Source organism: Zophobas morio, unplaced genomic scaffold, assembly GCF_036711695.1.
Source record: "Zophobas morio isolate AGI-343-1 ecotype UQ-CSIRO unplaced genomic scaffold, CSIRO_AGI_Zmor_V1 ptg000029l, whole genome shotgun sequence".
NCBI lineage: Eukaryota > Metazoa > Arthropoda > Insecta > Coleoptera > Tenebrionidae > Zophobas > Zophobas morio.
In genome coordinates this window covers 5,750,093-5,767,455 of record NW_026972134.1, presented here as the reverse complement: position 1 = coordinate 5,767,455, position 17,363 = coordinate 5,750,093, and the positions used below count along the sequence as shown (strand labels likewise).

Sequence of the window (17,363 nt, the reverse complement as noted above, 5' to 3'; positions counted from 1 at the left end):
AAATCACTATATGAGATTCTTCACAAACACACAAAATTTGTTTGAAAGCTAGGGCTACAATTATTAGTAGTGTATATTTATATTCACAGAACAACCACATTATTTTTACTACGTTTATTGCGTACTCTTGTGACAGGTTCAGCACACAATAAAATAATACTGGTTCAAGGTGACGTGATGGGTATTCACAGTGTTAAATACGGTGGGTTTTCTTTAAGGAAGTGACAATCCAAAATGAAGCACTGGTGAACAGAACTAGGCTGATTAATGGAAAAAAATGTTTTACAACTTTTACCACTCCATGTCTCTCCACTTTGGTTAATTTCCTCCTCTACTTACACAAATATGTTCTTCATTTACTACTGGAATTGATTTAAAAACGAAAGTCAATGATCTTCTGTTTTAGTAAAATTTGTTGCATACGTGTTTGATTTTCTATATCGTTAAAAAAAATTGATTCTCTGAATTTTATTTTTCTCATGATAACCCTTGTATGTTATTCATATGTGTGTAGTGTTAAAGTATAGGTAAAAACGCATGCAATTCATATGTTTCAAATGAGATTTTCCATTACAAAATTTTGTGGTGACATCATCACAAGAGCACGCATATCAGTTTGAATAGGTGCAGTGTAATACTAATAATAACAGTATTGTATACTCAAATTTTCGGTGTGCTGTTCTTGATTTGATCAATAAAATAGATGGGTTGATTAATTATTTTTTGTGTATAAGTGGCTCTAAAAACTATGAATCCACTATAGAGTCATAATATTTGCATATTGTAGATAGGATTTATTCGGCAAAATTTTGAATTTTTTGGAAAGGGATAAATGGAAATTTTGATTAACGATTTACCATCATATAATTAGAGGAGGTAGAATGATAAATCCCAATAACACAGTAAAAGGATTTAACCCAGAGAGTTTAATTACATAGACTGACTGTTAGTTTAGTTACAGTTCAATCTTACAATGAAGGTGTTGATGATACTCCAACTGTAAGTTTTAAACAGTGTTCAACAGTTAACATCGTAGTAACCAGTAGGGTTTAATAACAATGCATGATTTCAGACTCCTCATAAAACATGATGGACCCAAATGCAGTAGAAGATTAATTTTCTTAACAACAAAACGAGGATGAAATAACCCTGGAACCTTTACAAGCACCATCAATGAATTTTCATGAAGAACATTCATATAGCTATTTACCGCCAACAGTAGCAAAAAAACGATTAACTAATTTAACAGTCGCTATGGAGAGTCAGAGACTGAAACCGTCTGATACCTTACGAACATTTGTTTAGTATGGATCAGTTGGATTTAAATAATTCTCATTTTAATTTATTATTTAAATTAATTTTGAGAAATTATTTGACTCCCAGAATACGCCATGAATGCCGCCTAAGTACTGAGCGTGAAAAAGATATCTCTGTAAGACAAAAATTCACTAAATTAATTTTGTTTCAGGGATTTTAATATTTTTAATGTACATATTGTGGTAACCGAATTTGAATTAAAATTTCACGCTGAAAAAATTAACGGTGGAGCGAAATCACATTCGAATAATTTGAATTTGAAAAAAAAATTCAATAAAAAAAATCGTTAAACATAGGCAACCATGTGCACGTTAGCGCTTCTTGGGTAGTGGGTAGTTCTGCTTGGAATTTTAGTTAGAGGGTTGTTAGAAGAGGTCGGCTTGGTAGAAGATGGCGGCTTGGTAGGGAGGTAGGCTTCACTGTGTGTTGTGTGGTGTGAGTGAAAACCACGTGGTAAGTTAGCTAGGTTAAGTTAGTTGGCTTGGTAGTTAATAAAAGGGAGAAAGCCTTTGTTTGACGACAAATAATCGTAACGACGGCGACGCCACAGTTTCCTCAACGCGCGTAGCTAATTCTTGCGGTTTTTTCCGAGCGAAAATAAGTGAATTTCGACCGACGCTAACACGTGTAAATTTGATTCACTGTTTGTAAATTCACAGTTCCTGTTAAGATTTTAATCGTTAACTGGTTCTAACACACGCCTAACCATCAGAGATTGTTCCGATAAAGTAGGTACTTGCTAGGAGATTTTTTTGTTTACTAAATTACGAATAACGTTTCCGGATGCTAATACTTAAGTGCATTATAACACTTCTTAATTCTTCACACAAGATTGCTAATAGTTCATTTACGGCAGTTAAATTAACCTAACGTTGCGCCACTGTGGAAAAAACCGTAGAAAGGCGACAGAATTCAAAATATCGTGGACTGAGGGGCTGAGGGTTTAATTTTTGCCCTTGGGCAGTTATTATCATCGTTATCATCATCACATCACTGAGACGCATTTTCCTCGCAACGCAGGACGCATTTTGTGTTTATTTATCATGTGTTTTGTTTGGGATAAACAGTCCACAATATAAACTCTCAAAACAAATTATTTTAAGTAACCAGTCACTTGGATCATGGCATAATGTCACATCATATAAGTTCTTTGCTTGAATCGTTGAGAAAGTGTGGCATAATTTAACATAATGTAAACTCTTTGTTTGAATCATTGATAAAGTTTTTCATAATTTAACGTAATGTAACTCTTTGTTTGAATCGTTGATAAAGTGTGGCAAATATTAACCTGATGTGATTTTCTTAGATTTGTAATTTTTCACCTCATGCAATTTTTCTTTATCTCACAATTTTAACTTCAGTAATTTTCTTTGATGTATAATTTAAATTGAACGTAAATTTTCATGCTCTGCAGTTTATAACATCACGTGATATTTTTATCTGCTTAAGTTTTATTTCTCACCTGAGATCTTCTGTTTTTATAAATCTTTGCTAGTTTTTTTGTTTGTAAATATTTTGTTGATTGATGCTTCCATCATAAAATTTTCTGCTGTCCTATCTTAATCTCATATAAGAATTCTTTGCTGTTTCAAATTTCACAAGAATCTATGGCGAATTAAATGTTGTTTATTGCTCTTTTGAAACTTTAACACTTATTCAGGCGTAGTTTAATGTCAGAGTTATAGAAATTGAACATTTAAATCTAACTGAGGTAAATAACACAGAAATACGTGGCAGAAGCGAAGGAGGCGGTTCCTAGTCGAGCTGGTGGGATTTATCGCGCCATCTGCACAAAGGATCCAGGCTTTGTATAGAAGTCAGAGACGGTCGAGATGACGTGATGCTGTCGGCTTCGTAATAGCCGGGACCCAACTGCGAGTTTGCGATCGTAACGGCCTGTTCGTACGGCACCATCCGTACTAGAGAGTTGCTGTGCGGCAGTGCTTGCATTAGATAGAACAGCCACGACCAGGGGCCCCAAATGCCGCTCGTCCTACAACGCCCTCTATGGGTGTTTTTGCTGTGCTCTAGAATGAAATTGATATAGCTTAACCGCCACACTCTTACAGCGCTTAGTGCCGCTGCCGCTACATAGTTTTTTATTAAAATTTTGTGCTCTTCTTGACTGGCATAATTTAAACTAGCCGCCACACGTCCCGTAATAACTTGTGTATGTGAATCCAAGTCGCTCGATAAATTAATAATACAGGTTATATGTTACTAAACATAAAGATAACATTAAAATAATTTCGACTTTAGAGGATAAATAATAATAATTATGTGCTTATTGGTATTTTCCACCATCACGTCGCCAGTTTCACTGAGTTGCCAACCATCGGTCGGTTTCATCTAAATTGCAAATGATATTTTTGCTTTATTTAAAATATTAATTAAGAAAATATACCAGACACAACCGCGTGAGCGCCAAACGTGCCAAACTTTAGGATTGGTCCATTTTTCCTCCCACCACAACTGAATAAAAAGCCTCAGTTGTTCCGATCTCGCGAGGTTGTGCTTGTAAGGGGGGAGGTAAAAATCTCACTTCGGACTCACCTCAGTTAGCTGTCAAATCGTAAATGGAACATCTGTCAGAGTCAAATGAGGAAAAAATATCTGAGATTTCTGGTAAAAGGAACGCACCTAGTGACAATTAGTCTACGTTGATCCTAAAAACGAATGTGTTTATTTTGGAATCTAGCACTAACTAATAGATGTATGTTATGTTGCATTGAAAATTGGTTAGGTCCCGTTATTATAATACTCATCCTGTAGATAAAATTTGACAACAATCAATCCGGTAGTTTCGCAGTTAATGTAGTTATTAAGGCAGCCACACACAGAGAGGGAAGAGTCAAGCCTTGAATGTACGTGCCACGGGGTACAGTTAAAACTCCCAGTGTGTGGGGAAGAATGTGGCATGTGCAGTCAAGTCTGTTGTTAGGGTGCACATGTATAACAGCGTATTTTTAAATGATGCCTGATTTATTTTACTTTTTTTATATATATATAATACAAATGCACGCCACTGTAATAACTTACGACAAGCGTGCACACTTTTGATTGCGCAGTCTTCCGTCTCTCTCTGTGTGTGCAGTTACAGAGTACGGGTTTAACTTACGACAAGCGTGCACACTTTTAACTGCACAGTCTTCCCTCTGTGTGTGTGGCCGGCTTTACGATTACACATATTCCATATTCAATAACATAACATTTTTTTTAAAGCCACTATAATAAAAATTACATAACTATTATATTGTCTTTATAATTTCCTAAATTACATTGATGTTATATTAATGATTTATTAACTAAACATTTTTTATTTGAAGTTTTTCAATTTTTTTATTACGGATCTGTTTACTAAATGTCAAATGTCAAGTGTATTTTGTGTTGCCTATCCATCCTTACAATCCACACTGACAATAAAAGTTAATGTTTATCAGTTTATGACACCCAAATAGTAATAAAATTCACAGTGCTAAACGTAATTGTTGAGATGTGAAACTGTGCGTAATATTTAAACAATGTGAGTGATTTACATCAAACGGAAGCATTAATGAAACCTCGAACGAAATACCAATCAAATTTCCTGTAGGCACTCTGAAATACTTCTTATCGTACATCTAGAGCAACCTTGATAATGTCATTCAAATTGCTTTAGATAGTGCTAATAATGAACAGCTATCACCACAACGTGTAATGTACCGATTACAAAATATGCCAAAGGCTAAACATAACCTATAACTTCAAACTGGAGTCGTAATGAGCGCTATACTCAGACAAATAAACGCCGTAGGATGGCACCGACTCCTAGGAGCTTTCCTGTTCATCTGGCTGGTAATACTAGTGTTCACAGCATTCCCTATGCTGGGTACCCACATGTCATCGTCAGACACCAAAACCTCAGAACGACTAACCAGAGCTTTGGCCGATTTGGAAGCCTTGCGGCGCCAGAACACAGAGTTACAAGAGATATTCAGGGACATCAATCTAGAGTGAGTTAACACAAACCTCATTTCACCCATTTTATCCACGAAATTACAGATCTTTGAAAGGCGACCAGAAAGAAGCCATTGAAAACTTCCAGTACCGCCTGACTAAAGCGGAGCATACCTACACCAAAAACCAGCTCGGTTATGTGAGTTCCAAGGAGGAACCTAACACTCAGTATGAACTCTTGAGGAGGCGGATTTTCAGTAACACCAAAGAGTTTTGGTACTTTATACATTCGGGTCTATTGGAGCTTCAGAAAAGGGTTCAGGAAGCAACCCCTGATGTTTCTGATCACATTCAGTACATGTTGAATTTGGGAGCAGAGCACAAACGGTCGTTATTGCACGACGTGGATCAGTTGGCTGAAGTTGATGGGTATGCAACGTGGAGAGAAAAAGAGAGTAATGACTTGAGTGAGTTGGTGCAGAAGAGGTTTCGGTATTTACAAAATCCAGCTGACTGTAAAACTGCCAAAAAGTTAATATGTAGCTTAAATAAGGTAAGAGGAGCGTTAGTTTCATAGTTTTAAATGTATGATGGCTGAAACTAAATTGTATGTTAAAAGACGTTTTGTTTTAATTTACAAATCAGCTTAAATTATTTTTTTTTAGAAATTTGTTTAGTATTGGTATGAATTAACTTGTACTATACACTTAAAATTAATAGCATTCTGAAGTCATAGCGGAAACTATTAACTATTTAATAATCTTGTTCATTAACATTCATGACATACATATATGATAAAAAATATGTTAATCTACAATAGTGCAATTTCTATTCTGGTTGCATTGACTCATTAGAATTTTCATCACTACGCATAAGAAATAAAATGCTCATGTATATGTTACAGCTAATATCCGAAATACGTTATTATGCATAATAACTAGATATTTTAGGAATTATGCGTAATAACTAAACTTGTCAGTTATTATGCATAATAACTGGAAATATTAGGAATTATGCGTAATAACTGAATTTTTCAGTTATTATGCACAATAACGAAAACGTTTAGGTAATATTGATAATAACTAAGAGAGGAACAGGAATTATGCATAATACCTGAAACACTAGTCATTAAGCATATTGCCTAATAGGCCAGGGCCGATATTTTGAGAACAAAAAAAAATTAGAACAGGATCATACCCATTGGAAAAGGAAGAAAATATAACAAGAATAAAAGGAAAAATAATTTACGGGCGATCTGCGGTCGGAAAGTGGAAGAGGATGAGCTTTTGAGGGTAGAAAACGGTTTATCACGATTTCCGACAAAACTACAAGTCCTATCGAAAAAAGTTAAATAGCAAAGTTCTAGGTAATAAAAGGATCTACAACTTTTGTATTTAGACTTTTTTTACATAACCTCAAAATTTATGCGAAAAATGCAAATAACCGAGTTTTTGATTTTTTATTTTTATCTCTCACAGAAAAGTTTTTTTTTTTCACGAAATTTGGTGAAAACTTACCTAGTTATGTCCCAAACTCACTGTAATTTTTTTGATTCAAAATATTTATTTTTCCCCCTTATTTTGATTTAATATCGAAAAACCACCCTAATTTTCAATCGAAAATTCTCACGTCAAAATGTTTGCTTTTTTAAAAAATCGGCGTGCTTTTTGTTCGTTGAAATCTCTACTTTCTGATGGTCTAAAAAAAAGTATACATTACTATGGCAAATTTTCACAGGAAATCCAAAAAAAACGAAAAAGTCGAATTCGAATTTTTTTTAATCATGTAAAATTTTGAGTTATTTATTAAAATTTACACTATAATTACTCAAAAAAAGTAAGATTCCATGTTACACTGATAAACTCAAAAATTTAAAATCCATGAAACAAACGCCTTCTGTTGGTGGGAGATTTGTCAATATGAATGATGATTTAATTCTTGCCAATTGATTTTAGAAATCTTAATTGATTCAGTGTTATACTGTCATTTTTACATTTATAAATATATTTGATTAATTGTAATACATTTTTTGCGATATATTCTTCGTTTGCATGTTTTTTATAACAAATATTGGCCAAATTTGACAAAATTTTATCGTCTAACTAGCAGACCCGGCAAATGTTGTTTTGACATATAAATTATTTCTAGTGAATAATTTAGTAGTTAAATAAAAAATTAAATCAAAATAAATAAATAAATTATAATTAAATTAAAGTATAAATTATACATAAGAATTTATCGTACGAGAATGATTATATTCAACAGCCATCTTGAACCCTATTGCGTATCTGTGGATGAAAGAAAAGATACTAATATCGTTACTACAAAATGGGGGTTGGTGGTAGAAGGGTGAAAATTTAGGGTTATATGTATTTTTTGAAGCCAAATCTTAAAAAAATAAAAATAACAAATTTTGTCCGAAAAATAACAAAAAAAAATTTGGGTAGGCCACCCTTATCACCTAGGGTTATAAAAATAGTTTACGACCTATTCTCAGACCTACCGAATATAGACAGAAAATTTCATAAAAATCAGTCAAACCGTTTCGGAAGAGTTTGGTTACACACACTGTGACACGAGAATTTTATAAATTAGAAGACAATGAATTTACGATGTTTTTCTTTCCTTTTCCGGCAAACCCAGATGTTGTATCGCAACTAGAAAAACAATACAGAAATGCAACGATATTTTTGAAATATTCATATTTGAAACTATTGGACGTGAAAAATAGATCTTTTACATTTCCAGAACTTGGTTTGAGAAAATAAATGTCATAATTATTTGAATTCAATTGATTCAAAAGGACCAAAATATCTTGACCCACAACTATGGCAATTTTATTAGTATCTCTGGCAGTTTCTATGGAGATTTTAATTATGTCTGTAGATTCCAAAAGTTTTTTTTAAATAAGTCAATTCGTCACGATTCTCTTCAAGTAACTCAACCTGCACGTGTATTTTTATAGACGATGTGTTCATTCTTCTGATGGGCTAAAATGTTCCGTAGGCCATTCAGGTATGTAAGTTATCTTAAAATAGCACTAAATAGGCACCTATGGATATAATTTAAAAATTATCCTACAACTTTAATAAAATATTGTAGATGTCTTATAAAGTATTAAGTGTATTAACTTATTTGGTTGTTAATTATAGTACTCCTAGTATATTTCGATTTGAAATTTTTTTATTTATCAATGTAACATGGAATATTACATTTTTCGAGTAATTAACGTGTACATTTTAATAAATAGCTCCAAATTTTACATAATAATTAAAACACAAATTTTTGAATTCGAGTTTTTTCGTTTTTTTGCATTTCCTGTGAAAATTTGCCATAGTAATGTATAATTTTTTACACCTTCAGAAAGTAGAGATTTCAGCGAACAAAAAGCACACCGATTTTTTAAAAAAGCAAATATTTTGACGTGAGAATTTTCGATTGAAAATTAGGGTGGTTTTTCGATATTAAATCAAAATAAGGGAAAAAAATAAATATTTTGAATAAAAAAAATTACAGTGAGTTTGGGACATAAATAGGTAAGTTTTCACCAAATTTCGTTAAAATTTTTTTTTTGTGGGAGATAAAAATAAAAACCAAAAACTCGGTTATTTGCATTTTTCGCATAAATTTTGAGGTTATGTAAGGAAAGTGTAAATACAAACGTTGTAAATCTTTTCATTACCTACAACTTTGCCATTTAACTTTTTGCGACAGGACTTAGTTTTGCCGGAAATCGTGATAAACCGTTTTCTACCCTTAAAAGCTCACCCTCTTCCCCTTTCGGACCTCAGATCGCCCGTAAATTATGTTTTCCTTTATTTTTGTTATATTTTCCTCCTTTTCCAATGGGTATCATCCTGTTCTAATTTTTTTTCACTTATTACCATTTTCAAAGGCTTCGGCACTGGTCTATAATATGTCCAGCTGATTTCAAAAAAACGGGACAAGATGAGCAATTCAGGTTCTCATGAATCAATGAAAAGCAATGGGAATATGACGTTTATATAACTGTAATTTGTCCCTTTTTTTTTAAATCAACTGTACATGTGATATGTAGGGGAAAGCGAGGCAGGGTGGGTAGCTTTTTGGAAAATATTATGCATAATTCCTGTTCCTTTATTAGTTATTATCAATATTACCTAAACGTTTCTGTTATTATGCATAATAACTGAAAATTTCAGTTATTACGCATAATTCCTAATGTTTCCGGTTATTATGCATAATAACTGATAAGTTTAGTTATTACGCATAATTCCTAAAATGTCTAGTTATTATGCATAATAACGGATTTCGGATATTAGCTGTAACATATATACAGTCCTGTTATTGTACAAAGTGATGAATTTATACTTTCCTAGCGATAACCAGACGAAATCGTCTTGCTATGTATGGAAGATGCATGTTATTCAAGAAATTAAAATTTTTGAGTTATTGATGTTTACAGTACTTAAAATATGTATGCTATGGTTTAAAGATCTAATAAGTAATATATTATATATTGATTTTATGTATGTAAAATTAATTGAAAAATTATGTGCCTCATGATTGTTTTAGTGGTCAGACTTACATACTTATCTTACCACCAACACTTTTCGCGAAGTAAGATTTATTTTTTGCAATTTTTACAATGCAGTATATTCAGTGTTTGGAACTATTACTTTTAAAAATTACTGCATTACAATTGCTCATTATTCAGTAACAATAGTAATTCATTAAAATTACAAATTACACCTTTTTTTAAAGGAATTCATTACTTTAACAATTACTTTTTACACTTTGAAAAATTCGATGAAGATAAAATTTTAGATATTTGTTGTATGGGTCAAAAGGGTCAAGAAAAAACGGGTTAGAATGAAAAAGAGCAGTGAGTGATTTATTTTACTAACGCATTTGTTACATATTCACATCAGTAAATAAAATAAAACAAAAAATACTTCCGCAAGAGGACTATGTTCATAATTTAAATTCAATAATAACTGACATTCAAAATTTTCGTCAGCTAAGGCATGACGTTTTGTCTTAAAAACATTGAAGAGCTGATTCTTATGCGCCTAATTTCATTGTACTCTAGCGACAAATAAAAGTTCGATGCCAACTGCAACAACGTTTAAACAAAAATTTGCATTGGTGGGAGATTTCAAAATATCTTACAGGCTACGTGTAAATGTATCGTAAATATTAGTCCACCGATAATTACCTGCGGACGCAAATCTTTTAATCTTTAATAAAAAGGATGTTTAGAAGGGGGCTACAAGATCATGTAAACTTAAAAGTCGGTCTTTAATTGCCTCTTATTTGGCGTTGTGACTTATCGATTAAATTTAGAAAAGCTTAGAGGGTGGACACTCTTATAAAATATTATTGGCGCATTATGAGGAGTTTAAAAGGATGGGCTCTATCGATTACCTGTTATAGATTTGAGTGAACCAGAAAGATGGCTAATGTTTGTTTGACCACAAATTTTAAATATTCTGCCCTTGTTTACTCAATTATTTATTAAAATATTTTATTTCTGTCAAGCGCAGTGGATTTTTTAATACAATTTCTACCGTTGTACCTTTTTGAAAATTTAAAATTGATCTATAAATACCGAAAACCAGATAATCTCATACAGATCACAATTTTAACGCCTTGTAGTTTTTTGTTGACAACAAAATTTAAATACGGAACAATAGTCTGGGTAGGGTTTTTTTACGCTCATTTCAACTTGTGAAGTTTACTACAATCGGACGTATACTTTTAAAAAAAATTTTGGGCAGAAGTTTATATGTATTTCACTATTTCCCTATTCTGGAATATGCCTTAGCTCATCCTTAAAATTGGAAGAGCTTATGTGTGGTTATTACCTGGTTTCGCAACAAATTCTGTGCTAATCTCGTTTTATATTTTAACACCCTACTGGGTTAATCTGCTCTTTGTGGGGACGAACAGGTATAATAATCCCAGCAGGTCAGGTAAACGATTCGTAGAGAAAAACAAAACAATATTTTTGAGTATTTGGGTTAAAAGTAATTGCAAAAAGTAATTGTAAAAGAGACTGAATTACTCAAAAAAGTAATTCGTTACAATTACTCATTACTTGAAAAGGAATTGAATTACAGTAATAAATTACTTGTAATTGAGTTACTTCCAACCACTGAATATATTAAATATAACAATTATATACTCGTATATATTTTATCTATAATTTGGTTCAAGGCAACTTCAATCCCCAAAAATCAATTTTGCAATGTATTAGGAGATTTTTTACATTGTCCTCTTGTCAACTTTTAAATATGCTCCTTTATAGTTTTTAAATAATTGGCGTAAAATATTGTATTAATAAATTTACGACGTAACGCCCACAAAAATTAGTAGCTTTTCCTACAAAATACATGTAATCGTTATCCTTAATTTCATTTAAAATATTATTATGTAAATCAGACTAATAATTTTTCCTTCTCGAGCGTAAGCTGGTATTTTATTAGGCAGATAATTGTCGAAACTACTGGACTGATGACTGTGATTTTTTTATGTATTTTAGGACCATCGTGTAGATGGTAAACACTAACCAAACTTTGTCTGATCTCAACGAACAATTTGTTGAAGTCATCTCAAAAGTTTGCATTTGTAAATGTTGTTTTACAAAATATCAGATTTTCATACTAATATTATTGTTATAACTCATAGTTTATAAATCCAGCGTGACGTTTAGATGTTTTACCACAGATATCTAGATTTTCTGAAAAAAAAAAAATCAGTAGTGTATACCAACATTTTACAATTCAACTTGGAAACAGCAAAACTCAATGGGCTGAAGTTTTGCAAATATTTTATTAAGATGCTGTAGACCAATTTGTATGTTTTACTCTCGGAGCGTAAGCTAAGGAAGTATTGTAGTAGGGTCCGTCTGACGAAAGCTAATTTTATGTTTTCTGGACGTGTCGTGACCTCTAGAGTACGGAACAATAGGTTTCCCGGTTCGGTCTGTCTGTCTGATAATTTCCGAAACTACCGGACGCATTGTTGTCAAATTTTAGATGTATATTATGAATATGATGTAGGTGGTAAAACGCTAACAAAAATTTGTCTAATCACTCCCACCAATGACGTCATTTCTAAAATGTACAGTGATAAATGTTATTTAAATTATATGAAATAACATACTCCTGCACTTGTGGTTTATGAATCCGTACTCAGTTTTTACTCTAAACATCCAGATTAAAAAAAAGTCAAAATTGTACAGCAACATTTTACAATTTAACTCGCAAAACCGAATGCTCTGAAATCTTGTAAATGTTTTAGAGTACACATGAACAAGGTAAATCGTTAATCAAAATTTATTCGTTTATTGCCCAATTGAATGTTCTTTAAGTTTTATAAAATAACACTCTTGCATGGGTGCTTTACGAATTTGTATTGAGTTCCATTTATGTTCTCCCTTCCGACAAGATTGATGATATCATCTTAACAATAGTGCCGAATAAATGATGTTTAAAATTTATAACATATAGGAATATGTTACAAATATGCAGGAATACTTGTGATTTATGAATCTTTGTAGTTTTTACTCTTAATATCTAGATATATATTTGGAAAAAAAAATCTGTAACATTTAACAATTTAGCTTCGGAAGCGGAAAACCGTAATGAAACTTTATCAAATCCCTTCCTCCAAATTGATGACGCCATCACCAATTTGTCTCAGATGCAACCCATCTAAAATGTGTAAAACATGTATCTATCTATTCTTGTAATGATTTGTCAATGCATTTATATATATTTTTTTACTTTAGAAAGGTTACCACAAAAAATCGAAAAATCAAGTTTTATAACTTTTCAAAGCAACAAGACTTGTTGGACTATGCTTCAAGAGTAGGGAAGTTGTGTCGAAATAATTATGGGCGAATTCCCACTTTTATATTTCCTTGACGTTTCACAATCTCTAGAGTATACGAAAAAGTGGTCCACCGTTTCTGTCTGTCTATCTGTCGTCTGTGTCAATTTTTATTAGAAAGATATTCTCCGAAACTACCCGACCGATTGTTGTCACATTTTGTGTGTGTATTAGGCAAGTAGATCATAAAACGCTAACCAAAATTTGGCCAATCATCCCCACCAACAATTTGATGACATCATGTCAAATAATTTTATTTTAAAGTGATTTAAATGTTATACAACATATGCAGCCTATATTTGTGGTTTGTGGTGTACGAATCCGCTTTGAGTATTTTCCGTAAACGCCCAAATTTTCGCAAAAACACTTCCAAAGTATTGTTACGTTGTACGGGTGAGTGAATTCAGCGTAGGTTAAACTCAACAACGTATTTCTTAATAGCTCGAATTACACGACTAACTATTACAACGATTATGTACAGAATAACTCCGTGGTTCACTCGACTTGCTGACTTAACATCCGCTGGACTCGTGGTTCGACTGAATAATCTCCGCTCCCGACGGTGGGCTCTATTTTAACTATTTCCTTCTCGATGTTTCCCAATCGAGGTCTTTCTGGAATCCATCGCGACGTCCGTGCAAAACACGAATCATAAAATCAATTAAGTACGTATTTAAAACAATATTTAAAAAGACCTTCTTTTTAATGAATCAAATAATATATCTACATTGAACTAATTAATTATAGTCATTAATACTAAATACACTAATCACAAAATTAAATACAGGTTTAAAAGATTATATAGGGATATTAGTTTAAATAATTTCCACTGCAAGAATAGTTAATTAAACCCAAACTATTGTACTGCAAGGTTTACACAACGTTAATTTATTTATCTTCCTTTATGTAAATAAATTCTGGGTGATTTTTATTCCACGATGACACGAAATATGTCTTGTCGTTAAGCCTACTTTTTCACTTCAGGCAAACATTGTATTTAATTAGCAATCTGCTCTGAATTAGTACTCTTTCAAAAATAAATAAATTCACTGTAAGGGTACTGACCATAAGGAATGAATTTCCGTCACCAAAGCGACATTTTCTGCTTTAAACATATTTTAAACAGATAAACCCCGGCTAAAAAGTTTTTATCCCTACTAGTTCCAAGTAAGCATTAATTTTTCTCAAGAAATTCGTCGTCAGCCCAAACACCGAGAAATTTATTATGTACATTACTCTTAAAACAGTTTACTTTTTCGCGAAATGTTTATGTTTTTATAAGAGCTATAAATAATTGATACATTTGTACAGGAATACAAATTATTATCGCCTGCTTGCACAAAAAATACAGGAACAAATACTGGATGTTTAAAACGCAACTCAAAATAAATGCCTTATTAAATATTTAATGTTGAACTTCATCACAAGATCAGGTATCCTCATAACTAAGTTAAAACGCTTGTATATACAAAGATTAACGTGTCAAGACCTTAAATCTTTGATAAAATACTGTAAACAAGGAGAAGAAATATAGTAAATTGTTGATCTTGTGAAATAACAAGATTATTACTCACAGTAGAATTCATTTAAGGGGTATCTGAATACGTCATCTTACTTGACGTTTTTTTCTCACTTTTGAAATACCGAGTGTTTGAAAATTTGTTTTTCAAGGTTTCTCGTGAGCTCAAGTCAATATGTAGATAATGAAAAAATGATCAGTTATTGAACAAGTTGTAAAAATAAGTAAAAGCTACCATTGATTTTTTTTTTTCAAAAGCTGTATTTTAGCTGCAAAGTAACAAAAGTTTTGTTAGAGGCAATATTATTAGTGTCAACATACGTAGAATTGCATTTAATTTTCCAATTCTTTTCCAGGGTTGTGGATACGGTTGCCAATTGCACCACGCAGTATACTGTTTCATGGTAGCATATGGAACAAAACGAACTTTAATCCTAAAATCGAGAGGATGGCGCTACCACAAAGCCGGCTGGGAAGAAATTTTCCAACCAATCAGCGACACTTGTAGAGATCCAAGTGGCGAAAGTACTAGTAACTGGCCTGGTATTTTTTTATCCAAACATAAACTTCAAGCTTTAACCATAAAATATGGTTCATTACAGGTAGTGCAGATACTCAAGTCCTGAATCTTCCAATAATAGACTCGCTTTCACCGCGTCCGCCATTTTTACCATTAGCAATACCCGAAGACTTGGCCCCACGGTTAACTAGGCTACATGGGGATCCGATCGTGTGGTGGGTCGGACAAATTTTGAAGTATCTTCTGAGACCACAACCCAAAACTGCTGCCGCGATACAAGAAACGATGACTCGAATGGGATTCAAGAGGCCTATTGTTGGGTACGTCATTGAAACAAAAGAAAAAGTAAAATTCTATTTTTTTTTTTGCAGAGTGCACGTGCGCAGAACTGATAAAGTAGGCACGGAGGCCGCTTACCACGGTATCGAGGAGTATATGGCTGCTGTGGAAGACTATTATAAGCAATTAGAACTAAAAGAAACTATCGATAAAAGACGAATTTACCTAGCTACCGATGATCCGAAAGTAATTTTGGACGCTAAAAACAAGTACCCACAGTATGAAGTTATTGGCGATCCGTCAATATCGAAGACGGCGGGAATTTCGACGAGGTATTCAGATTCATCGTTGTTTGGCATCATCAACGATATTCACATGTTATCCATGAGCGATTACGTAGTGTGCACTTTCTCGTCTCAGGTAAGAAATTGCATTACAAAGGAGGGGATTGGTTAAGATTAGAGACACACAATGAAAAGAACTTGCTCATTATAATTCCATTTTTACCAGTCGCTATTGATTCGTGACACTAGCATGAAGTTTGTATTATTTGTTACGATATTATAGTCCAGAACGTCTGTTGATAACAGTTGTAGTATCCATTTAAAGATATTACTTAGAAGGGATGGAGAGTCTTTAATGTACCGGATTTGATTTAGAGAGATGACCTTATTTTTATGTATAAGATTTTTATTTATTTTATTTGTAGTATTGTGTACTAACAGTGAATAAATCGAGTCTTCTTGTCCTAATCAGGTATGTCGGGTGGCCTACGAATTAATGCAAAACTACTTTCCCGACGCGTCAGCTCGTTTCCGGTCTTTAGATGACATCTATTACTACGGCGGCCAAAATGCTCACAACACCATCGCCGTTTTGCCCCACGATCCCAAGAAGCCTGGCGAAATGAGCGTGATCGCTGGAGATCTCATCGGAGTAGCCGGGAATCACTGGAACGGCTTCAGCAAAGGCCGGAACTTGAGAACCAATCAAATCGCTCTGTATCCCAGCTTTAAAGTTAATGACAAAATAGAAACAGCCAAATTTCCCACGTACGCAGAAGTGAATAAACGTGACCCCGAAGACCAATAACTTTTAAGTTATGAATGTGATAGGTTTATTTTTGTTTGTTGATTTTCTGTGAGAATTTTGGCGGATTGGGTAACTACAGGTATACTAGTCTTATTTGCAGAGTGAATAGCAAAATTAGATTTTGTATTGTTGGAACGATTTAAATTTTAAATTCGGTTTGTGATATGGTAGGAACTGGTATTAAATACCGTCAGGGACATTTCAAGCACACGGTAGAATAGTAACTTTAAAGTAAGTTCTGCTCATTTAACGTGCAACTTTATGTAAAAGGTGCAATACAATAACAAGCGAAAAACGAGCTTAACAGAGTTTATTTTCGTTGTAAATATTAACGTAATATTATAGTTTATATATTTTATGTTGTTATCGAGTTGAACAACTAATTGAAGTTTTATTAAAAGACGACGTCCCATGTATATTGAGTGAATATTTTTTGTTTCACATATCCGTGGGTTCAGTATGATAGATATGTGCCAAAAATATTCGCTATTCATTTATTTTGCATACGAATCCAAATTTAAAGGCTATTGGCGCTATATAATGAATTCGAGATGGAAAAATCCATTGCAATCATTACATAAAGTGGGTTTTCTCATTTTCCTATAAATTTAATCTCAAGTCAAAGGTCACTCGTAAATATCACTATCCAGATTATGTTAATATGAGAAGTAAGTAGAACAGTGTGAAATGTATATAGAGGTAGTGATTACATGGTTTTGCTTTCAAAGTTTGTAACTATTTTGCATAGTTGCCTTCTTTGAACGAACAATAATCACAATTTATTAGGTTACTTGTAATAAAATATTTTCACAAAATGGTTGCCGT

At 32.9% G+C, this 17,363-nt stretch overlaps 1 protein-coding gene across 1 annotated transcript; it reads left to right on the top strand.

Moving 5' to 3' along the window:
* Nucleotides 1-4,713: 4,713 nt before the first annotated feature.
* On the top strand, nucleotides 4,714-17,353 carry LOC135137630 (alpha-(1,6)-fucosyltransferase). Its single transcript, XM_064067337.1, has 6 exons — nucleotides 4,714-5,309; nucleotides 5,359-5,806; nucleotides 15,004-15,190; nucleotides 15,250-15,487; nucleotides 15,539-15,866; nucleotides 16,203-17,353. The coding sequence occupies exons 1-6, from the start codon at nucleotides 5,077-5,079 to the stop codon at nucleotides 16,536-16,538; spliced, it is 1,770 nt and encodes a 589-aa protein (XP_063923407.1). The 5' UTR covers nucleotides 4,714-5,076; the 3' UTR covers nucleotides 16,539-17,353.
* Nucleotides 17,354-17,363: the final 10 nt, after the last annotated feature.

Coding starts and splice junctions, on each gene's coding strand:
- LOC135137630 (XM_064067337.1), top strand. CDS start 5,077: ATGAGCGCTATACTCAGACAAATAAACGCCGTAGGATGGCACCGACTC. Junction 5,807..15,003: donor TAATATGTAGCTTAAATAAG/GTAAGAGGAGCG, acceptor ATTCTTTTCCAG/GGTTGTGGATACGGTTGCCA. Junction 15,191..15,249: donor AAGTACTAGTAACTGGCCTG/GTATTTTTTTAT, acceptor GGTTCATTACAG/GTAGTGCAGATACTCAAGTC.